This window comes from Crocuta crocuta, unplaced genomic scaffold, assembly GCF_008692635.1.
Source record: "Crocuta crocuta isolate KB4526 unplaced genomic scaffold, BGI_CrCroc_1.0 scaffold45, whole genome shotgun sequence".
Classification (NCBI taxonomy): domain Eukaryota; kingdom Metazoa; phylum Chordata; class Mammalia; order Carnivora; family Hyaenidae; genus Crocuta; species Crocuta crocuta.
The window spans coordinates 2,833,702-2,859,023 of record NW_027530544.1 but is presented as its reverse complement, the minus strand read 5'-3'; the positions used below and the strand labels follow the sequence as shown (position 1 = coordinate 2,859,023).

Below are 25,322 nucleotides of genomic sequence, written 5' to 3'. Positions count from 1 at the left end.
CCAAAAAAAAAAAAAAAAAAGTGAATTATATTCAGAATGCTTTATATACAAGGCAGGGAGAGTTTATACTATATTTCAGAAAGTTTACCATCAATAAATGTGAAATGTAAAGTTACAGCATGAAGTACTTAGAGTTAAGCCTTGATTCTCTATGAAATTAAATTATGTAGAAGACTGCATTCATTGTCCAAGGACACAAAAGAAATGAGGTGTGACAGAGGTACAAAGTAATGATATAATGCTGAGGGAACACTAGGTAAGAGAGTGATTGGGTAAGATGGATATGCCTGGAGAAGTTTTCAGAAGGAGGTCAATTTTGGAGCCAATTTTAAAGTCTAAAATGTGAAGGCAAAGGGGAGGAATCTGTCAGGCACCGAAATGGCTTAGGCAAAAATACAGATTAGGAGGTCAGGATGACATGAGGGGCTTTGGCAAGGGTCTAAGAGAGGTACAGTCCTGAATGTTTCTCCTTTGAGTCAGGGTTGGGTATGGAAAGCTTGCTGGGGGTACAGAGCAGGAGTGGCTATGGTCTCTCCAGGAGGAAAGACCATCTGTCCTTGGAGAAGCACGGTTCAGGAGTCAGAGAGCTCAGCTCCCTGGTGTCTGTGGGACAAGCCCCAGACCATTGCCTCATGGTGTAGGAGGGGTGTCAAGAGGGCAGGAGGGACAAAGGAAGAAGACCTGCACTAGGATTGGGGCCACCTGCATCCCCTTCTCAAACAAGGCTGGATTTGGAGACTTCTTCAAGGTCAGAGGAAACACCATCTATCCGCCAAGGACTGTCCACCACAGACTGGGGGCCAAGACCCTAGGCCTACTTCCAAAGAGAAAACAACATATTCTTCCCATTCCCTAGTCTTAGGAGTTTGAGTGGAGAGGCTCATCCACTGGAGCACTTCCTCAGCTGGCTGAGAGAGGCTACAGGAGATCAATGTTTCCCCATGTACAGTCAAGGGAAAGTGTAGAATCCAAACAGCGGCAGATGGGACTGTGAGACAGGAGGATCCCGAAGTTCAGCCTCACCTCCCATCATTCACCTCATTATCTGGAGTTCTTGAATGGTCTCAACTTTCACAGGCCAAGAGCTATCTTCTATGACCATAGACTGTGCCCATATTCCTCGTAGTTATAAAAGCCTCAGCAAGAAATTCCATGCAAACTCACCCTCAACGCTACAAGGGGCAAGGTAAGCAATGGGGTTATGATGATGGTGACACAATGAGCAGCAGCAAGGAGCTGGCTAGGAGACGGGGTCTAGCAGGTCACCATAATCTCACTGAATCCCAGAAAGGTGGATGCTAGAGCCACAGTAGACCCACAGGGCTCTCTGGGAGGGGTGGGCATGCATCAGGGGCAGTACTGCTCGGTGCTGAGCAGGTCACTTGGAGCAGGGATTCCCTGTTCTCTCTGGTTAGAAGGGCAGGCAAAATAAATGGCCAGAGTACATTATATACAAAGCATCATGCTGTTCCCATTTTCACTTCCAAAATCCACTTCTGACCCCAAAGTCTCACTGATCTACACTTAAATAAACATCAGAACAAGGCTCATTAAATCAACAGCTTAGCTTTAGAATGTGGAAAGGTTCCCCTGGTAATCCTGCTCTGCATGGGAACCTGGCCCTTACACAGTGTAGGAAGCCTGGGGCATGAAGAGTTTGGTTAAACTCAGAGGCTGGTCAGCACATTCTCTCTCTTGGGAGACACCCAGTATGGGGCAACATCATCAATCTTTTCTATATCTTTAGTTCTTCTTTTCTGAGTGTGTTCCAGACATGATCTCATCCACTGTCACTATATCCCCCTAATAATGATGATGATAATTTACATCTGCTTTGTGCTCTAGACCTAAAGTGCTTTCAAGTATGTTATCTCATTTCATGCCTATTTTGACTATGATGGAATAAATACTGTTCCCATTTTATGGATGTAGAGATGAGGTGTGGCAAGGTTAAGTGACCTACATGTGCAGCTGGAGCCTTCTAACTCAGGCATTCCAATCCCTGAACCCTTCTCACTGGATCTTTTGCCTCCCATAAAGAAGGGAGGAGGAATCTAGATCTCTGATTTTACTGATAAAGAGATAATTGTACTAATTACTTATTGGCCTTCATGTAAGTCATGGGCTAAGGAAAGAGAATCTAGGAAATTACCCCGTGTCAGGGTCTATGCAGCACCAAATCATCTGGCCACCTGAAGCCATGATGGAATGTAATTTCTTGGAAAAGCCCCCAAGCCCTTCTAGCTTTATAAACTTAGAAAACTTTTATCAGAGTGACAACTATGGTGGGTGGGTCAGACCCAAGGTTTTCATCTAAATAACACTCTCTTCTCTAGCTGTATTTTAAAAAGCAAATCAGACTGACCTTGTGAATTCCCAAGACACTAAGGAGTCCACAATTTTAGGCAGAGTCCAAGCCTCATAAAGAAGAAAACTGAAACGTGTCTATCACATGGAATTGGAGTTCTCTTTTTAGCCTCACTCCACTGCCCCCTTCCCTCGATGTTATTTTCAAATTCTAAGCATATGATGGACTAAAGTCCACTAGAGCTATTTCGAGCCATACTTGGCATTGTTGAAGCTCAGATATATTGTACAGAATAGCCCACAATGTGAAACACCATGGGGATATGTAATTACAGCTGAGGTTGCCAGTATTTAGTGCTGTCAGCATCTAGAATGTAGTGGGGCAGCTGCACTAGTCTCTGAAACCCAAAGGTCAGTGCCTCGGGCTGGCTGGGCATTTGCCTGTGTATCCCAAGACAAATAAAGGGACCAATCCCAATGAGGCTTGGATGTCCCCTGAAATGATAGGATACCACATGGGTTCAACTCCCACTGTCCCAAACCTGGCTTTCTTTCCAGGTGGAACAACTCAGATGCAATGCTTTGTTCCTGTCAGAACTTGGCAGTGGACTTTTCTCCTGTTAAAAATGTATTCCAAGTAAAATTAGTTCATGAAAATGCCTCCAGTTTCTCACTGGCAAAGGGGAAAAAAAGACTTATCTGCTTGGTGGGTTGTTCTTGTTGGTGATACGTGTTTTATTTTTTGGTTTGTGTAACATAGAGCCTGAAGCCCTTCAGGGGCTCTTAAGTGCTGGTTCATGGTACTTGTTACCTGTCCCAGCTGCCCCATCTACCAGTAAGTTCTCAGAAGCCCTTGCCCTTCAGCCCAGACGCTTCTGATTTGCTCCAACACCCCAAATGCCTCAGCAAGGGAGTGTTTACCTCACGGGGCTCTCAGGGGCCCGGGAAAACACTGTCCACCTGAAAGCACACTTGGACCAGAGCTGACCACTCTATCCTGGACCCTGACTAGAGTCCCTATTTCAGGAAAGGATGTCCCCAGAGAAGATGGGACAGACGTGAAGGGGATAAAAGAGGAGGAGGAGGGGAAAGAAGAGATGGAAAGAGGAGGAGGGGGAAAGAGGCTACAAAGTCTACTGTTTTGAAGCACCCCCGACAACCCCCCACACCGCAGTTATCACCCTCCTCCACAAACAGGCTTAAAGGACTCAGAAAGTCCTCAAGGGGGGCACCTGAGTGGCTCAGTCGGTTAAGCATCCAACTTCAGCTCAGGTCATGATCTCACAGTTCCGTGGTTCTAGCCCCACACCTAGCTCTGTGCTGACAGCTCAGATTCTGGATCCTACTTTAGATTCTCTGTCTCCTCTCCCTGCCCCTCCCCTGTTTGTACTCTCTCTTTCTCACTCAAAAATGAATAAACATTAAAAAAATAATTTAAAAAAGAAAGTCCTTAAGGTATTATAATGTACAGGCATCCTGTGGGGAACAGGAAAGGCTTGGAAGGCACCCATAACCTGCCATTTTCTGAAGGTTTCTCTTAGGAGAAGATTCTGAATCTTTGGCTTAAACCCAGCCCTCCCTTTTCAGTGCTTATGTTGCTTCTCCTTACATATGTATACTTGTACCTGGTTTAAATAGCCTATAATTATAAATTATTAGAATCTGGGAAAGAGTAAGAAGTCTTAATATTAGGGACGTCACCTGGGAAAAATTAACATTGTAGACTACCACAGTAATCTGCAATACCATAGCAATAGATCAACATACCCATATAGAGAAAAGTATCTGGAAGAATAAACACCAATGTATTAGCAACTGTTAGACAAACTGAGTGGGTAGATTATTTTTGTTCCTACTTGTTTGTCTGCTTTCCTATATTGAATATGTGTAATTTTATAATTAAAAATAAAGAATATAAATAAATTCCCAAAAGGATCATTAAAGCAGCTCAGTTTTTCCCATTACTCTGAATGGAGTAGAAGCATGGACTTTGGGGTCAGCATGCCTGGGTTCGAATCTTGCCTCCTGCAATTGAATGACCTTCTTTGGGCCTGATTCTTCAACTGAAAAATGAGGATAAATTAACATCTACTCCGTAGACTGATTTCAAAGAATAAATGAAATATTCCCTGTAAAGTCATATGTTACATAAATGGCATTTATTATTATTATTACTCATTCTTTAATGCTTGCCTTTATTACTCATTCTTTTATGCTTGCAGATACATTTCAAAATATTTTTATCCCCCTGTATGCAAATCCATCAGCGTTCCCTCTAACTTTCAGCTCAGCCAGAGCTAGCTTCTAGGGCAGCAAGCACACTCGTGAGGCCCACTCTGCTCAGTGTGTCACAGAAATGGGAAGAAGAAGGAAGAGAAAGGAAATCAATATGGTTTCTCTTCACCTGGGCAGGTTGACCTGTGCAGAAATTAATTATTGTAAGACACGGTAATAAATGGTTTGCTTTCAGAATCAATACTGGGCAGATGGGAGAGCTTTCCTCTGGAACAGCCTTCCCTGTTTCCTTTCTAAACCATGTCGATTCTTTCTGAGAGACAGTAACTTTATTCTTCTCTTCCCTGTGTTATTCTTACTGTGCATAAATATGTTGTCACACTGTGAAACTCTAGTGGTTACACTCTTGGTACTCTTCTAAGGAGGGCACTGAGTCAGAGAATTCTTTAGAGTGGAGAGTGCTCTCACTTGGTGTTCAGTCTTTTCCTTCTCCCTTTTCTAGGGCCCCATGGCAGGCTCAGCTCCAGCCCAGTTACAGAAATCAAATGGAATCACACATCTCACCAATAGACCTACACATCAGGTCCTTGTGGCAACCATCCAGCCCTGCCCTGGTGCCCAGTTTTGATAACTAGACTTCTTTCTGTCCCTAAAAAGTGAGCCCTTCCTTACCTGGTGTCCCAGTAAACTTGTCTCCAAGTGGAGACAAGTGGCTGAAGCCTTGCAATCCCTTAAGAGTCTTCCCACATGCAAAGTGTTCATTTTCCTCCTTGGATTTCTGAACACATTCGCTCTTAGATGCCCAGCGCTGGGTACCCAGCATCTATCCCCAGCCCCCTGTGTCCCAGGCAGAATGCACCATTACATCATTTGCTTCCTTTGTTCTGACTGGTCAAATTAGATGGCCATTTCTTCTGTAATATTTAACCTGAGGGTCAGACTTCTCAGTTACCATAGCTGATCTGTCCCCTTGGCACCTGGCCTGTCTCAAAGGGTAGACCAACTCTTTCCAACATAGTTAAGCAGACCCCACCAAGCTGAGTCCTGAGAGATGAGAGCAGGGTACTTGATAACCTAGGGAAGGGAGTGAGGCTTAGATGTATTTGATCACTGTCACTACCATGGCCACCACTGCCGCCACAAAGGCCTCTATTCATCAAACACATCCTATGAACCAAATTCTTTTTTTTTTAAATATAATTTATTGTCAAATTGGTTTCCATACAATACCCAGTGCTCATCCCAAGCAGTGCCCTCCTCAATGCCCATCATCCACTTTCCCCTCTCCCCCACCCCCCATCAACCCTCAGTTTGTTCTCAGTATTTAAGAGTCTCTTATGGTTTGCCTCCCTCCTGAACCAAATTTTCTATTATGCACTTGCCATAGGTTGTTTTTCTTTTTTTAAAAAGTTATTCACTTATTTTGAGAGAGAGAGAGAGAGAATGGGGGAGGGGCAGAGAGACAGACAGAGAGAGGGACAGAATCCCAAACAGGCTATGCACTGTCAGGACAGAGCCCGATGCAGGGCTTAAACCCACGAACAGTGAGATCATGACTCAAACCGAGATGAAGAGGTGGGTGCTTAACCGACTGAGCCACCCAGGTGCCCCACCATATGTTATTTCTATCACATCACTCTTCAGGATAGGTGTCACTATCTCCATTTTATAGAAGGATACTGAGGCTCAGAAAAATTAAGTGATTGGTGCAAAGCCAATAAAAGAAAAGAGCAGATTGATTCCAGATGCTATGCTTCTCTTCACTATACCATACATCCCAATAGATAGGAAATAACAGCTGAGAGGGAACTCTCAAATGGGCTTGGGTAGCTATCAAGGGGAGTCGATTTGCGAAACTAAAACATTTAGTTAGTGATAGTCTGATCTGAGCAAAAGGTGAAAGGAAAGAGACAACAGTGTAGTCCACCAGTCTGTGCTAGAAAATGGAAATGAAGGGGCACCTGGGTGGCTCAGTTGGTTAAGCATCTGACTTGACTTTGGTTTAGGTCAAGATCTCATAGTTTGTGAGTTCGAGTCCTGCATCGGGTGAACTTGTGCCCTATTTCAGATGAACATGGGCCCCACTTCAGGTGAATATTTAATAGGGAAAAGACAGTCCCTTCAACAAACGGTGCTGGGAAAACAGGACAGCTACATGCAAAGGATGATACTGGACCATTTAAAAAAAATTTTTTTTTTAATGTTTTATTTATTTCTAGGAGAGAGAGAGAGACAGCGTGAGCAGAGGAGGGTCAGAGAGAGAGGGAGTCACAGACTCTGAAACAGGCTCCAGGCTCTGAGCTGGCAGTCAGCACAGAGCCCGACGCGGGGCTCGAACCCACGGACCGCGAGATCATGACCTAAGCGAGAGTCGGATGCTTAACCGACTAAGCCACCCAGGTGCCCCTGGACCACTTTCTTATACCACATATAAAAATAAATTCAAAATGGATTAAAGATCTATATGTGAGACCTGAAACCATAAAAGTCTTAGAAGAAATCATAGGCAGTAATTTTTTTCCTAAGGTAAGGGAAACAAAAGCAAAATTCAATCCCACCAAATTAAAAACTTTGCACAGTGGAGGTAAAAGCCAACAAAACAAACAAGCAACCTACAGAATGAGAGAAAATATTTGCAAATGATACATCTAATGAGAAATTAATATGCAAAATGTAAAAAGAAATTATACAACCCACATCCCCCCCAAAACACCCAAATAATCCAGTTAAAATGAGCAGAAGACCTGAATAAACATTTTTCCAAAGAAAACATACAAATGGCCAACAGATACATGAAAAGATGCTCAACATCACTAATCATCAGGGAAATGCAAATTAAAACCACAATGAGATATCACTTTATGCCTGTCAGAATGGCTAAAATAAAAAACATAAGAAATAAGAAGTACTAGAGAAAATATGGAGAAAAAGGAAACCTTGTGTACTGTTGGTGGGAATGCAAACTGGTGTAGCCACTATGGAAAACAGTGTGGAGACTCCGCAAAAAATTAAAAGTAGAATTACCATACGATCCAGTAATTCCACTATTGGGTATTTACCCAAATGAAATAGAAACACTAATTCAAAAAGATATATGCACCCTTATATGTATTGCAGCATTATTTATAATGGCCAAGATACGGAAGCAACCCAAATTCATATTAACATATAGAATATTTCTATTAAAATATATTTTAAGGGCTTTTAATAGCAATTTAATATATATTAATATATAATGGAATATTACTCAGCCCTAAAAAGGAATGAAATCTTGCCATGTGCAACAACATGGATGAACCTAAAAGGTATAATGAATGCTATGTGAGAAAAGTCAGTCTGGAATAAACACCATGTGTTTCCACTCATATGTGGAATTTAAGAAGCAAAATAAATGAACAAAGAAAAAAAGAGATAAACAAAAAAATGGACTTTTAAATACAGAGAATAAACTGATGGTTGCTGGAAGGGAGGTGGAGGGGGATGAGTGGAATAAAGGAGATTAATAGAACACTTAATTTGACAAGCACTGAGAAATGTACATAATTGCTGAATTATTATATTGTATACCTGCAACTAATATAAACTATATGTTAATTATACTTTAATAAAAAATATTGAAAAAGAAATACCTAACTCATTGAAGTTATGAGGATTGAGAAAGATTAATTCAAACAATGTCCAGCATGCAGAAAGTACTCAGTAAGTGTTATGCTATTATCATGACTGTTGTTGGTATTAGGGTCTCTTCAACAGGAAGCAGCAAAATATGTCTATCAATAAACATGATACACTGAATGAAAAGAAGTAGGACTAGATGACTTGTTTTAGACTTAAAATCAATATACTAAACACAAAATCAGTATACAGTATACTCCTTTTGTCTGATTTACTTTTTGTTGCCTTTAAAATCATTCTGAAAAAGGCCAATATTATTCATGTCTCAAAAAGGAGAAGTTTTGCAAGAGGAAAAGAACTTCACTACATATATGTTAGCAGAGAAATAGGGTTAAAGGTATGGTGTGATGGTAGCTATCCCAGCTGGAAAAATGATGGAAACTTAGTGGGGCTAGGGAAATAACACATAGTAAGGATTACCATATCCTCTTGTCAAGATTGGTTTCCTATGGCTTCATTTGAAATAATTTTTAGGTTTTTTTTTTTCAATAAAAAAACACATTAGAGTCTAAAACACTCACTCAAAATCTCATTCAAAAAATGCTTCTTCCCAAGTGTCAGCCTGGGCTGGGGCTGTCCAGGTTGATTCCAGCTCAGTACAGTCTCAATAATTCTTAAGAGAGTGGCTCTCAGGCCCCAGGCTATATAGTTCTTGGGCTATATAGTTCTTATGGATGTTCATCTAATCCACTTCTCTTCCATTTATCTTTCTTAGAATTGGAAGGGATCTCAGAGATATCCTGACTTGATATCCACACCACAAAGAAATCCTTTGTACAATTCATTTATTTTTTCAAGCACCAATTGCATGTTAGGCCCACTGTGATAGGCACTGAGATAAAAAGACTAATGAGACAAAATTCCTGTTCTAAGGAAGGTCACAGTCCAGCTGAGGAATGAGGCTGGCATAAAATTAATTATGACACTCTGTGATTACTACCATGACAGGGATGTGACCAGAATAAATAGTTCCTGGCAAAGGGGCATTCAACCCAAACAATGGAGGCCACTTCTTCCTAGAAGAGATGATACTTGAGATGAGTGTTTAAAGATGAATAGAAGTTGATCACGGGAAGGCCAACGTAAATAAATGGGAATGATGAAAGGGCATATAGCACTGAAACTTGAGAGCATAGCATGTTCAGGTTCATACCAGAGCAGCAGAAGTATAGAGTGGGGTTGAGAGAGCACATGAGGGGTAAAAGATAAAGCCAGAGAGGCAGTAGCCAGGTGATAAAAGGTTTATGATACTGATCCTTTTAACTTTATCCTAATGGGAAGCCATCTATGAGTTCCATAAATGATGGAGTAGCATGATGAGATGTGAATTTTAGGAAAACCACTCTTGTGGCAGTGTGGGAAAGGATTTAAGGAGACTATGACTGGAGTCAGGAAAAGGAGGATAATGTGATAAACCAAGCAACAGATATTGAGATTCTGATCTCAGGCAGTGGCAATGGAAATTAAAGGGAAGGGACTCATAAAGAGATAGTATCAGTAGGACTTTGCAATGGACTCATGAAGGGTTAGAGCAAAGGAGGAGTCAAGAATAACTCTCAAGTTTTTGGCTCAGGCAAATGAGTGGTTGGTGCCCTTTACTGGTATGGGGAACACAGTAGGAAGAGCATACCTAGAAGGGATAGGAGATGATAAAATAAATTTGGGATACACTGGGTTTGAGAACCATCTGAGAAATCTAAGTGGAGGTCTCCAGAGAGTTAATGAGTTTATGAATAGATTGCTTAAGGATGAGATCAGAGACAAGACATGGATTTGGGAGCCATCAGATTAGGGATGGCAGCTGAGGCTAGGAAAGAGTATAAAATCATGCATGGAGTGTACAGTGAGAAGAGCCATTCTGAGGAAATCCTGGGGGCTGAGGGGGAAGAAGAGTCTAAGAAGGACCAATCAGAAAGACATAAGGAAACCCAAGAGGGCATGAGGTCATGGAAAGCTGGGAGAAGAGAATTTAAAAAGGAGGAGGTGGTCAACATGGTCAAATGCTTCATGAAGACCAATTAATATTTGAAAAGTGTCCTTTAGATTTAGCAACAAAACAGCTCAGTTGAAGACTTTGGTAAAAGTAACCTCAGTTGCCCAGAGGAAATAGAAGTCCAATGGCGGGGGTCAAAGTGCATCTAGGAGGTGAGGAGGAAACAGAGATGGCAAATATAGACTCTTCTCTCAAAAACTGGGCTATAAAGGAAAGGAGAAACACACGGGAAAGTAGTGTAAACTACCAGAAAATGTAGTTTAAGTTTCTGGGTTTTTGTTTGCTTGTTTGTTTTTGTTTTGAAATAGGAAGGACTTGAGGATGTTTATATCCTAAGGGAATAAAGAGTCACCTCTCCTGGAAAACCTCTAGTGTTAAGAACCACACAACATCATTCTGATTTTGGACAGCTCATAAAAAAGCAATCATGGATTAGAAGTTATACCTGAGTTAAGCTAAAATTGCCTTCACTATCCCTTCCACCCTTATGTTTTCTACAGGAAGACTTCAAACCCTCTGCCTTCCATAAAACATTATTTACTCAAGACTGCATATATCCAGTTACATCAACTTCATCAGCCTCGCAGTCTTCTGACAATCACAGTATAGTTTGTCAGTATCTTTTTGAATATGTATGTTCTCAAATTAGACACAATAATACATATGATTTAAATAACCAGTGGATAGAGAAATCTTTATTTCTCTGGTTTAAAGATTATACAGTTAACCATTGATCAACATGAACTTGAACTGTGTGGGTCCATTTACATGTGGATTTCTTTTTTTTTTTTTAATAAATACAATACTGTATTGTGTTTTCTTTTCCTTATGGTTTTCTTAAAAACATTTTCTTTTCCTTAGCTTACCTTATTGTAAGAGTACAGCATATAATACATATAACATAAAAACATGTAATAATTGACTGTAAACCTCCTTTTCAACAGCAGGCTATTAGCAGTTAAATTTAAGGGGAGTAAAAAAGTTATGTGCAGATTTTTGACAATGCAAGTGTTGGTGTCTACCTCCTGTGTTGTTCAAAGGTCAACTGTATGTTAATTTATATCATTACTCAAATATATTAATATTTCTCTCTACTCTAAGAGCAAAGTCTAGACCCTTTCATCTAAAGGTCAAAGTTCTTGCGACTAGACTCCTTTGAGCTTTTCTACAATGATCTACTCTCTCCCAAGTAGAATCCTCCACTCTCAACAACGTTTGGATGTTTTACGTACAGTGTCACAAAATTTATGGGAGATGCCAAGAAATTTGAGGACTCTCATCACTAACATAGTTTTCCTTGAACCAGAATTGAAATCATATCAGAACAGCGTTTCCCATATCCTCCATATGATGGAACAGACCGTGGTCCTCTCTAATGGCAGTCAGGGCTTCCCGCCCACCCCTCCTTATATCTTTATTACTTCTCCATATTGCTTATTATCCTCAGGTTTGTAGATTTCATATAGATGTGATCCTTTCTGATATACCTTCATCAGAATTAGAATGAGTCTTTTAAACAAAAAATCCTCTGTTGTCATGATTTTCTAGGTATGAGCTCAATACCCTAAAGTCTCAGGAATGTTTATTATATTTATATTCTTGTATTAAAATTTGAGTATACTATTTGTTACATATGACTTTTGTTAACATATATATGCATATGTATATAAATACACACACACGCACACACACACTCACACACACACACACAGACACACACACACAGACACACACACACTGGAGGCAATTATATTTGTATTTTTCTAGTAACGTGACCTAACGGCATTTCCTTCACAAAGTGCTTCTCTCTCTGTCACCTCTGTGATGTCCCACATATCTGGCTTGGGCTTTACTGGGATAATTTTCTCCTTCCATTGCAAAGTTCACTTAATTCTTTCTAGATATATCAACAAAGCTTTCTGCCCAATCTTTCCCAATCTTTACAAGACACACTCTCCTCTTGCCAGAAGTCCATCATCCTGGTTGTGTAGGATATATTCCAGAACACTTTTTAAAACACCATCTACATAGGCAGCCATTTGTGTTTCAATGCCTCCCTTCTTTTCCATAGTCACTGCCATCGCTGGAACAAGAGATAAAAACACCACCTGTGCTTTTGAGTCTTTCAGTTTGCTACCCAGAACTTCAAGTCATTAGGAATAGTCTCAGTTTCTTCTGAATGTGCCATTTGTTCCATACAGGAAGGAGCAGAAGTGGGGGACAAATCATGGTCTTGATAAGAGGTTCCTAGCAGGCCCTCTATACTATCTTGGATATTGGCTCCTACCCCCTCTCAATTTCCACATTAAGTATATATAAAATGACCTTCAAAAATCCATGGTTGGGAGTTACCCACAAAATAACACATCTTTCTTCTTCTTGAGAGTGATCATGAGAGCCCTCCCATCAGCTCATGCTACCTTTCCTTGGTGCTCCTTGGAGGAATGTCCTGAATATACTCAAGTGGGACAAATGTCACGCAAGATATAAAGGGGAAGACTGTCTTTAATTAATCTGCTTTTTCCCATTCTTCTACTTGCCCACTTCATGACATTAATTTCTCTGCATTTTCTTGGCTTTCTTCCTCACTGTTTTTTTCATTCTACCAAAGAAACTTTCATCTTATCTAAGAAGCTGGAGTGTGAAAAAGCATCTATTGAAGCTTTCCCAACTTTCCTTCCTGCTTGTATTTGCAGTTTCTATAATTGGTCACCATCTCAGGCATGAAAAGAAAGATGGAACATACTCCAAAGATCACTACACCATCCCCTAGTCAGGCCTATTTATTGGATCACCAAGTGAACTAATGGTTTGGCTGGAAATGTTCCTTGAAAACTCTAAAAGAATAAAGATTATGCTTCCTCTCAGACTATGGGACCTCTTAAAGGATTAGAATATGTTTCCTGCAGATTGGGGCACCTGGATGGCTCAGTCAGTAGGACATGCTACTCTAGATCTCAGGGTCATGGATGTGAGCCCCACATTGTGTGTGGAGCCTACTTGAAATAAAAAATGAAAAATAAAGAATATGTTTCCTGCATGTTTTTCTTTGGATGATGAGTCCCTTAAGACAGAAACTATTATATCTCTTTAATTTATCACGGTGACCAACACAGACTTGATTAGGCTTGGGAACTGATCAGTACCACTGTCTGATTGAGGGCATGGGCTTTCTATCTCTATGGATTGCCTAATCTACTTCCCCTTAGAGCTCCAGTAGAGCTAACAGTAGGTAAGCTATTTATGCTTTGAATATCTTTGATGGGTAAGGTCACTGATAGGACCACTAAAATGTTTCTTCCATTTTTGCCTTTTGACCCCAAGATTCAGAATGCATTTTCTTTATTTTTAAAAAATTTTTATTTTATTTTCAAGAGGGAGAGAGACAGAGTACGATCAGGGGAGGGCAAAGAGAGAGGGAGACACAGAGTCTGAAGTAGGCTTCAGGCTCTGAGCTTGTCTGCACAGAGCCCAACACAGGGCTGGAACTCATGAACTGCGAGATCACGACCTGAACTGAATTTGGATACTCAACTGACTGAGCCACCCAGGCACCCCCAGAATGATTTTTTTTAAAGTGTTTTCAAATCAAATGTGAGAAAAAAGCAAGAGTCAGATAAACAACTAAGCAGAGATTACTGAATGAAGTACTTAATTGTGCCTATGTTTTTATATTTCTTTAAATCTTTCTTTAAATGGTCTGTTCTTTCAAAAACATTACACTAATGCTATTTAATATGGTTAGCTGCTTAAATGTGATTTGGTGCTTTGAGATTTTAGATAATATATATTTGAATGTAAATGATTGTTAATTTTTTGACTAAGCTAGTTGACAGAAAGTCTGGCATTTCAGATAATAAGGTCATAAAGCAGACCACTCACAGAGCAGGCACAGCTGCTATCTAAACTGCAGGCACTTGAGTACTTTCCTACTGAGTAACAGCAAATATCTCAGGACAAAATAACAGTACCAGACCCCATACAACCTCCTGGGCAGATACAGATACATCTGCCCCCTGACAATTATGCTGTGATTGGCTGCAACTCCATCCTATGCTTGTTTATTTTTTTTCTCTTATTTAATGTTTGATTATTTTTGAGAAAGAAAGAGAGAGGCAGAGCGCGAGTGGGGAAAAGGCAGAAAAGAGATGGAGACTCAGTGAAGCAGGCTCCAGGCTCTGAGCAGTTGGACTCTTAACTGACTAAGCCACCCAGGTGCCCCATGCTTGTTTTAGACTTCTGATAATAACTACTGTACTATTTTTTATCTGATTGACTCTATGAACTGATTTATTCTTCATGTGATGAGTTTATCAGCAACTTGAGTCAAGTACCTACCAGGACCAGAGGATTTGCCATTAGTGCCCAGGTCTTCTATTTGGGCACGGAAAATCTCAGTATCTCAGACTAGAAAGATCAATTGAGACAGATCCCTGGTACATCCCTGGGATGTACCCAGACTCTCATCATCTGCCTGTCAGGAGCCTCCCCACCCAGGTGGTCAGGACTGTGGCTCCTTTCCTCATTCAGCTCAGTTTCTATGTAGACTATTCAAAGAGTGCCATCTGCAGGATGAACTGAGGAGCATAACTACTTCATTCATTTCCTTCAAATGAAGTTAAAGAATTTGTGTGAAACTCATTCAAGAGCTAATAAACACAGAACTTAAGTTAAAGGCTACTGACAGGTAATAGTTTGCTACACTAATTCTTCACAGATATAATTTATATTTATCACTGCCTTAAATGTCTTTACACTATCCACAGAGTAGAAACATATTTGTTCCGGGACTTTACACTGTCCTTTGACCTCTCCCTGTGGGCAACCATTTTCTCTACTTGCAGGCTTCCTCTTCACTGTAGAAGGGCAGATTCCCAGGAGCTGTAACAGATGCAACAGCTCTCTTCCTGCTTTGATTCAAGACAATTTTTTAACCTGAATATAGAGAATGGGTGCTTGAAATTTCTTTTCAAGTCAGCCTTAGTCAAAGAATCATANCTCTTCCTGATGCCCTTCCTGACTAAATCTCATAATTGGCAACCCAAAAAAACAAGCAACAAGAATTTCCATGCATTGGCTTGATCTCTGATTCAAGAACCGTCCAAAATCTGGTTAAATCCACTCCTCCCCTCCCAATGGCCTTCACTTGATTGAGAACAGAAGCAAGAGAGCAAGCGCATTTCCTTTCCTGCCTGGATCACTCCCTTTCTCACCACTTGAGTGTGATGTTTATGTTTCACAGAACAAAGCAAGTCTGAGGCTGCTGACAGTCCATATGCCTTTGCCATGGTCAAGCTGGTTTTCCTATGTGGACTACCAATTACAGGACACTAGGCAGCTCCACTGCCCACTCCCTTCCTCAGAGCAGGGATGAGAAAACAAAATAGGATTTATTACCAGACTATGAGACTCATCTCTAGAGACCTATTTACAGGGCAGTATGGCAATCTCATGGCCTCTTGCTTACGTGTTCTCTTTGTTGTCCACATCTGTCCCCTTTCCAGAGGAAACACTTCTAAAAGTGTGAACCTTTTAGAAGGTATAAGTCCTGAGGCACCCGGGTGGCTCAGTTGGTTAACTGTCTGACTCTTGGTGTTGGCTCAGGTCATGATCTCATCATTCATGGGGTGGAGCCTGTGTCGGGCTCTACACTGACAGCATGGAACCTCCTTGGGATTCTCTCTCCTCTCTCTCTCTCTCTCTCTCTCTCTTTCTCTCTCTCTGGTCATCCCCTGCTCATGCTCTCTGTCTCTCTCCCCTTTCCCCCCTCTCTCTCTATATCTATATCAAAATACATAAACCTAAAAAATAAAAAAAGAAGATATAACTCTCTCTCTAAGAAAGACATGGTATTACCTGAAAACAGGACAGGGAGAATGGATCAGCAGAGCCTAGGAAAAGCTGTAATGTACTACATCAAATGGAATGGCCACAGCAGCATCTGCTTTCCACACCCCACCCCACCCCCACTCTTATTCTTTGTCCTGTACTTTTCATGAGCAAAATGGCACCTGGAAATGAATTTTACACTCAGTTCCTATACTTCAATAAAAAAGGACAGCATGGAGTTGGGGTAAAAACATAACTGTAGTCAGACAGACCTGAGTTTAAATCCTAGCAGAGCCACTGACAAGCCAGATGATTTGGGCACACTGAAGAATTTTCTGAGCTTTAGTGTTATCTTCTATAAAACAAGGTTAATACTATGCATCATTCAGGATTGGTGAGAGGTAAAATACATAATGGAAGTGTAAGCTCTCAAAATGTGTCCATTCTTTCTTTAGTATGAATTTGGGTGTGTCTCTACTACTAACTGAAAGGCACTGTCCCTTGTGAAAGGCTTTTATCAGGCATCTGTGAGAAGCTAGGGGAGCAATTGGTAGAAATGTTAGAGTTTCAGTGGCAGCCAGGCTTGCTGTAATGCACAAAACAATAGTTCCCTCAAGGGCCTATAACCTTGCCTTTGAGACTGCAGCAGAAAGAGGGCAAGGAGGGGATGGCTGGGTCAGGGCTGTGGGTGGCTCTGGGGATATCCTTTCTAAGTGAGGAAGGGCTGAGCCACAGGACAGACAAAAGGCAGGAACACCACAACTATGGGATGGCTCCTTTCCAATAGGTTGTCTCAGATACCACACTCCCTACTCTCAGCATACAGGGAGTCCATGTGGCCTTCTCCCATCCTTTGCCCACTAACAGACTGCAGAGGCACCCAAGATGCCTGGCCACTCAGACATTTTGGGTTTGTGCTACATCCAGAGGCATATTTGGCTTGTGTCTATATTACACTGGCATAATCCAGCCCATTCTGCAGAAGGTCCTTGTATGGATGAGGCTGACTTTCTTGTTCTTGTCATGGTGGTAAAATAAATATAACATAAAGCTTTTTAAGTTCAGTGGCATCAAATAGATTCACAGTGTTGTACAACCACCATCCATCTCCTGAACTCTTTATCTTGTAAAATTGAAACCCAATACTCATTAAATAATAACTCTCCATTCCTCCCTCCCTTACTCTAGCTCCTGGCAACCATCATTCTACTTTCTGTCTCTGTGAATTTATCTACTCCAGGCACTTCACATAAGTGGGCTTATATAATATTTGTCCTTTTGTGACTGACTTACTTCACCTAGCATAATGTCTTCAAGATTCATCCATGGTGTAGCATGTGTCAGATCTCCTCCCTTTTTAAGGCTGAATAATATTCCATTGTGTATAGACCACATTTTGTTTATCCTTTCATCTGGACACTTGGGTTGCTTCTACCTTTTGGCTACTGTGCATAATGCTGCTATGAACACTGAGGTATAGGAATCTTCACATCCCTGCTTTTAACTCTTTTGTGTATACATGTAGAAGCAGGATTACTGAATCATATGGTGATTTTAGGCTTAATTTTTTGAGGATTTGCCATACAGAGACTACATTACTTTACATCCCCACCAACTGTGCACAAAGATTCTATATGAGGCTTTCTTTATTATATAGGTTGGGTCTAATCCATCTACATTTCTGGCCTGAGGTTACCAGTGACTCAGTCTTTCTGGCACCTGCCAGGCCTCTCACTTTCCAGCACACACTTGCCACTTCCCCAGGGATACGGCGTGCTCCCACCGCTTTCCTGTCCTTTAGCAGATTTCTTCAGCTCTTGGCAGGGGCTCACCTTTACCACTCATAGCTCACATTTCTCTGGGGCCGGTAGCTTCCTTGAGTAAGGGGTGGCACTCTGCACAATGCCAGGTGTGACACCCACACTGAGGACTGCCCACACAGCGGGATCAGAGCCAGCCCTGGTTAAAGCTTTGTCATCCTCCCTTCTGCCCCATACTGATTCCCGTCAGGTGCCCCTTCCCTGCTTCAGTCTTCAGTCTTAGTTTCCACTGCAACTGATTACACCTGACAATATAAGTGGACAAGGTAGTATTTCATCTTGAAAATGAACATGTTCAGGATCCAGTGGAGAACTCCTCAAAAGAGAATTAGGATAAAATTTGGGGGCTGGAGGCTCAGAACAAAAAACCCTCTTGTATAACTACCATGAACTCAAATGGTCAAAGCCTCTTCCAGAATCTTTGTGTAATTAGATAAAAATGCCCTTTCGGGATTAGATGTGCAGCTCAGGTAAAAGACTGAATATTTTGTCACGTTCTCTGGGTACATTCAGGTACCCTCTGACCTCCAGGTCCCAGAAGACACACAGCTTTGCAAGCAGAGCTAATGCTGATTTTTAGCCCCCCCACCCCCACCCCTTGCCCACAGTGATAACCATAAGCAGTAGCTCTGGGCTGTTGCTGTTTCTAACGTCAGTTCCTTCTGCCATTACCACCTTGTGACAAGGCATTTATGGATCATACTGGTAGGAAGATTTTCTCTGAAGACCATAAACTAAGGGTCTATGTATCACTCACCTAGTGATCCAAAATCAGACAAGGCTCTCCTTGCATCAGGCAGGAAGGCAGCCCAGAAGCTATTGGGCTATCACCCCAACATGCCCCACCAACTCCCTTACCCAGCTGGACACACACATACGACTGAACAGCATCTCACCTGAGCCACCTCTTCAAAGTCATCATGCCTCTTCTGCAGGGCCCGGGCTCGATGCAGGGACTTCCCAACCCCGGTGTGTTTGCTGAGAAAGGCCTCACCATGGTTTTCAATCCAATCTAACACCTGGTCAGAGAAGGATGACAAAAGGAAAAACCTGAAACAACATGTATGACCACAAGAGTCCTACAGTTCCCATTCCAATCAGAAAGCAGCAGCCCAGGGGTGCCTGGGTGGCTCAGTCAGTTAAGCATCCAGCTTCGGCTCATGTCATGATCTCATGGTTCGTGGGTTAGAGCCCAGCATTGGGCTTCGTGCTGACAGCTAGCTCAGAGCCTGGAGCCTATTTCCGATTCTGTATCTCCCTTTCTCTCTGACCCTCCCCTGCTCACGCTGTCACTCTGTCTCAGAAATAAATAAAACATTTAAAAAAAAAAAAAGAAAGAAAGAAAGAAAGAAAGAAAGCAGCAGCCCAGCTGGGAATGTTCAATCCACAATCCAGGGGTTTCATTACTGTCATTGGCAATGTAACAGTCCCACCCTTCACGAAATTCAACTCATCTTTCATGTCCAGAATATTCTGTCATTACTCTTTCCGTTTTCTCAGGCTCAATTATTTTAAACAAGCTATACAGACCATCAGGCACAGTTTAAACCCCTCACAACCTTTACTCCAACCACATAAAGTCAGGCATGCTGGCAGGAAATTAGGCAGTGTCACGTGAGGCAGTTCCTTGGCCCTCATGGCTTACTCATGCCTTACTTCACCATAACAATGCTCACAGCAGAGGCAACTAGTCATGGGGACCCTGCATCCTCAGGGTTCCGGGACTCCCTTCCTAATCTTGAGGGTAAACTCTGTATGAGTTAGTCCCTACCTGGCTGCTCCAGATAGTGATCACTAGGATAACTGTCCTTTCTGCCTTCTTTCCACCCCTCTCCTCCAATCAGGACTGACCAACCAGCTAACAGCAAACAAATGTCTTTGCATCCTAAGGCCTCCAGTAGCTATGATTCTCTCCTGGGAAGCAGTGGAGACCCTGTGGTTTTTCTAGGCTTAAGATCTAGTGATTTGGCCTCAGGACATTTTCCTCGGTATTGAGAGAAGCTGGAGGAGTAGAGGGATGAGGAAAGGGATGATGAGAAGGTGAGAAAACATGTTGTCTTGAGGAACACTGGACAGGAGGAATGAAAACACCTTAGTAGGAGTCTTGAGATGTACAGAGAACTTTATAAAGCCTTTAACACCTATTGTGCTTTCACACTCATGGCCTAACGAAACGGTGTGACTCTCAGGGAGAAGGGAAGCAGTTCGTCTCTTGGTCTCTGAAGAGCTGGTGCTCAGTGAAGCAGGTGGCCTCAATTAAGCGAGAGTGCACAGACACACCTGTTAGAGACCCTGCCAAGGCAACTGAGCCCCCTCCATTCCTGTTACTCTGGACTTTGCCTGAATATCTGATTAATGATGTACTAGCCTTCCTAGGTTCTAGAAGGACTTTCTGGAAAATGATTTAGATGAACTGGGCCTGTTTAAAAGGATGCTTCAGTCCATTCCTCTGTTTCTTCTACAAATTGCCCAGGGGCAAGCAGACAGACCAAATCATTCCATGGACTGCAGACAGGCATGGGAGTTCTGGCTCCACAGAACCTTGCCTTTGTCTTCACTTCTTTTAACATTTGAGATAAACTATACCTGCAATTGTGCGAAGTATGTAAGCCTTCAGAGTCTGCATCGACACTATCATAAAGCCCACAACAGGACTGGTATTAGGTCAGAGGAATGGATGTATGAATATAAAAATGAGGTTTAACAAATATCCACTTCACAAAACTGGAATGTCAGGTAATTGTCCATTCAAAAGGAGAAAAGAGAGGCTTTTTATAAAATGACTATATAAACATTGGATGAAGAGACTTAAATACCTTATATAACACATTCTGGCAATATATGTTTTTAATATTCCAGAGGCATGTCCGTGAAAATAAACTGCAGTCATAAATGAACTGGATTTTTACCTTTTGCAAACACTGAAAGGAACTCTAAAGGTTCCTTTCTTGGAGGAAAGAAGAGCCCATGTCTCTCTAGAATTATGTATGGTGAAATTTCAACACACAAAGTCAGGAGAGTGCAGTTTTACCTAACTAGACACAATCTGACCCCACAGTTCTCTATTGTAAAGAGGATGGTGGATATCAGCCTGCACGGCCTGCAAAGTTCCCCACGCAAAGTTCCCCATGTACTGTGTACCATGGACAGTGCAGCTCTGTCACTTTTGTGCATATTTAAACTTGTATGAATCCTTTTTTGAGAATGTATTGAAGTTTATGGATAATTTTGATAATTTTTATATACAAAACAGCTGTCTTGTGTTTTTTCACAAATGCTTGGGAATTGATAACAGATTTTCAGATTGTAAATATTATTACTTTTTATTTAGTTTTGAGCAGTTAAGTATGACCTGCCTGTCTGGCGATGTTTTAATGAATTTATTTTATTTCATTTTATTTTTTTCTCTCTAGCTTTAATAGAATTTATTACACTAAAACAAGTTGGTTTAAGAGGAAAGCTTTTCACCCACTGGTTCACAAATGGTTAGCTTTTATACTCCTTATGGGTGATTTCACAACTTGTAAACTTTTTTAAAAGGCAATTTGCATCCTATTTAAGTTCTTTTGCTTTCTTTAAAATGTGAGTTCATTATCAGTTAATGACACTTAAGTTTATTTAATTAGCTCTACCTTAACCTCTTAAAAAAATCCTTATTTCATATTTGATAGGCTTTTATTAGTTACAACATAACTTTGATTGCTCTGTGTTTTTATATTGTTTCCATTTAGCCTAACTTCTGCCATTAGGACTGAAGCTGGGGAAACACCTGTCATCTCAGTGAAGATGCAGGGACTGCATAGAAATCAATTTACAAATAAAACAGCAAATAATTTAGGATGTGGACAAAATTACTGTAGTAATACCTAGAGACTGAAAAAGTACCTGGGGACAGAGAAACATAATCACTGTATGAGCTATTGTTTAAAATGCTGATTTCTGACTATTTTGTTTCAGACAGCTCATTTAGAGCCAGTGTTGCTTGACATATGCATTTAGACCATATGCTCTCTTGACCCCAATCCCAGGTCCCACAGTCTTGAGAGTACCATCCAGCTTCCCGCCTAGACTGCATAGCACAGGAATGTGCTTTCTGAGTAGACGCCAGCAGTGCCCGACAATTACATTGTTCTCTGTAAATGGACGTGCAGCACTNGTGGAAAGTGCTGCTATGAACATTGGGGTACATGTGCTCCTATGCCTCAGCATTTCTGTATCCCTTGTGGATATCCCTCAGTTTCTGGTGAGTCCCAGACTCTGAACATCACTGACTGAAGAATAAATTGCATTTCCAGCCAAATCTCTGGACCCTTACCAGAGGGTATATATCCATCAAGGTATTATTAATAAGGTATTCCTTTATTACCTATGAGTTTAATTCTCATCTATAGAATTTTATTTAAAATATTCATTTATGAACTTCAGTCAAGGTATTACAGGTTGATAGTTAATACCTATTAATGGCTTTTTAAAAAAATATTTGTTTATTTATTTATTTTTAAATAGTTTATTGTCAAGTTGGTTTCCATAGAACACCCAGTGCTCATCCCCACAAGTGCCCTCCTCCATGCCCATCACCCTCCTTCCCCTCTCTCCCACACCTATCAGCCCTCAGTTTGTTCTCAATATTCAAGAGTCTCTCATGGTTTGCCTCTTCCCTCTGCCCAACTATTTTTCCCCTTCTCCTCCCCCATGGTCCTCCGTTAAGTTCCTCCTAATCCACCTATACGTGCAAATATATGGTATCTGTCCTTCTCTGCCTGACATATTTCGCTCAGCATAACACCCTCCTATTAATGGCTTTGAATTGGTATTCAAGTGTTTCCAACAAGAATGGTTTTATTTATTTGTTTGTTTAATTAATTAATTAATTAATATTCAAGTTAGTTAACATACAGTGTAGTAATGGTCGCAGGAGTAAAACCCAGCAGAGTGCTCCCAACAAGTGCCCTCCTTAATGCCCATCACCCATTTAGCCCATTCCCCTCCCATCTTCCTTTCAACAACCCTCAGTTCTCTGTATTTAAGAGTCTCTTATGGTTTGCCTCCTTCTCTTTTTTCCTATTTTTCTTTCTTTTCCCCTATGTTCATCTGCTATGTTTCTTAAATCCCATATGAGTGAAATTATATATTTGTCTTTCTCTGATGACTTATTTCACTTAGCATAATACACTCTAGTTCCAACTACATTGTTGCAAATGGCAAGATTTCATTCTTTTTGATTGCTAAGTACTATTCCATTGTGTGGGTGTGTGTGTGTATAATTATACACACACACACACACACACACACACACATATACACCACATCTTCTTTTTGTTTTTTTTTTGTTTTTTGTTTTTTGTTTTTTTGCCTCAACCACCACATCTTCTTTAATCATTCATCAGTCCATAAACATTTGGGCTCTTTCCATAATTTGGCTATTGTTGATAGCAATTGCACTACTAGGTATTTATCCAAAGGATACAAAAATGCTGATTCAAAGGGGCACAAACACCCTGAGTGTTTACATTTTTTAGTTTTTGTGTGCAGGTTCTTCAGGGATCAAAGCAGCACATGTGTGATGTGCATATTACATATTCACACAGATGCTTATTAGTCTTACTGTGCCCCAATGCTGGGCACTAGAATAGCCCAGAGTGCAGTATGAAACAAGGCAGGCCACCACCCTGACTCTGAGAGCTCAGTGTATGTGGGCAACAGGCACCGGGCATGAGATCACACAACTGGTCATTAATTGCAATGATGAAAAGTGCCAACAGTCAGGGAAGGCCTCTCTGAAGAAGTGAGGTTTAGCTGAGATCTGAGAGAGAGCAGGACTTAACCAAGCAAGGAATGAAAACCATCAGCACTGCTTGAGCAGGGGTAAGCAGGAAATGAGCTGAGAGAAGGCAGGAACCAGATGTGCCAGGCTCTGGTATGTCCAGTCAGGTTCCAAAGTTCATCCTAAGAGCCACCAAAGGGCTACAAGGAGGTGAAAGACCTGATATTGTTCTGATTGCTTTGTGGAGAATCCGAGGAAGACAAAGTAAAGGTGGGAAAACAGGACGTTATTGCAGAAATCCTGACAAGAGGTGCTGGTGGTTTAGCCCGATAGCAGTGTCCGTGGAGAGACAGGTCTGAGTAATACTTGGGAGAGACAGTGGCCAGGATTTGGTGGTTGGGTATGGGGGCAATGGAGAGGCAGGTGGGAGGCTGACACCCTGGGGCAGGGCTTGAATAACAGCGTGGAAGAAAGATGCGGTCACTGGTGTAGAAACAAATGAGTTATGAGGGACGGCACAGAGGTAACAGATTTTTATTGTTTTCTTTCCATTTTCATACACTCTGGCTCTGATAAATGACAGTTATGCCTGTGAACTTGAGTGGGAAGTAGCACCCAATGATAGTTGTCAATCTGATTCTGGCAAGATGTGCCCTTAGTTTCAAAGGAGCAATTTTATATACTCATGTTTAAAACTAAGTTATAAATTGTTAATATCGTTCGATCCTAATAATAGGGATCCTAATAACAGGGATAAAAAATAGGGACACCAATCCATTGGAAAAACACAAATTTAGGCTTAAATGGGATTAACCTGTGAATTCTTTAGTGGACATTTCACTGGAACATAGTTTTTGAGGGGCCCCTTAACCAGACATGCAAAGCCCTCTTTGGTTACCTCACCCTCTCTCAACCCCACCTCCAGTAAGTCCCTGTTTCACCCCTAAACACCCCAAAACCTGCTTCTTGCCTCCTGAGTTTTGCTATTTTTAACTTCACTTGAAATGTCCATATCCCTTTTTCTCCCTGCATCCACTTTCCAGCTTTCTTCCTACTCATCCTTGAAGCACCATCTCAGAATCACTAGTTCTGGAAAGACTATAAAGACTTCTTTTCAGGAGCACCTGCATGGCTCAGTCTGTTGGGTGTCTGACTTTGGCTCGGGTCATGATCTCACAGTCTATGGATCACGTCCCATGTCGGGCTCTGTGCTGATAGCTCAGAGCCTGGAGTCTGCTTCAGATTCTGTGTATCCCTCTCTCTCTGACCCTCCCCTGCTAATACTCTGTCTCTCTCTCAAAAATAAATAAACATTAAAAAAAAAAAGACTTCTCTTCAATAACCCCCTGCGCATGCTGGGGGGGCAGTGTACCACTTTTCCCTGATTCTATTCAAACCAAAATGACTGCCGCCAGGCTTGTCTCTCCCACTAGACTCTGACCTCCTTGTGATACACAGCACAGCATGGTTTGTTCAGGACATGTTGAACTGCACTCAACTCACGCTCATCCCCAGCACAAGACTCTGGGGTGAATGCGTCAGCTCCATGCTCCCCTTCCCTAACTGTATCATAGACCTTCTCTCTCAGCCTGCACCCAGAGTTCTCTTCTGGTGTGTCTGCATCCTCTTCACTGCCCTATGTGGCAGGTGGTTAGTTCTTGAGCTCGAGGCGCGTGGGATTTTCACCACTGTATCCTAC

General features: G+C 41.6%; 1 protein-coding gene across 2 annotated transcripts in view; it reads right to left on the bottom strand.

Moving 5' to 3' along the window:
• The window catches only part of LOC144234340 (kalirin), a 479,489-nt gene that overhangs the window by 154,109 nt on the left and 300,058 nt on the right, over positions 1–25,322 (bottom strand). For both annotated transcript variants that reach the window (XM_077767624.1, XM_077767625.1), the window contains exon 10: positions 18,756–18,878. In XM_077767624.1, coding sequence (XP_077623750.1) covers positions 18,756–18,878 — 123 coding nt within the window. The remainder of the gene's footprint in view (positions 1–18,755; positions 18,879–25,322) is intronic.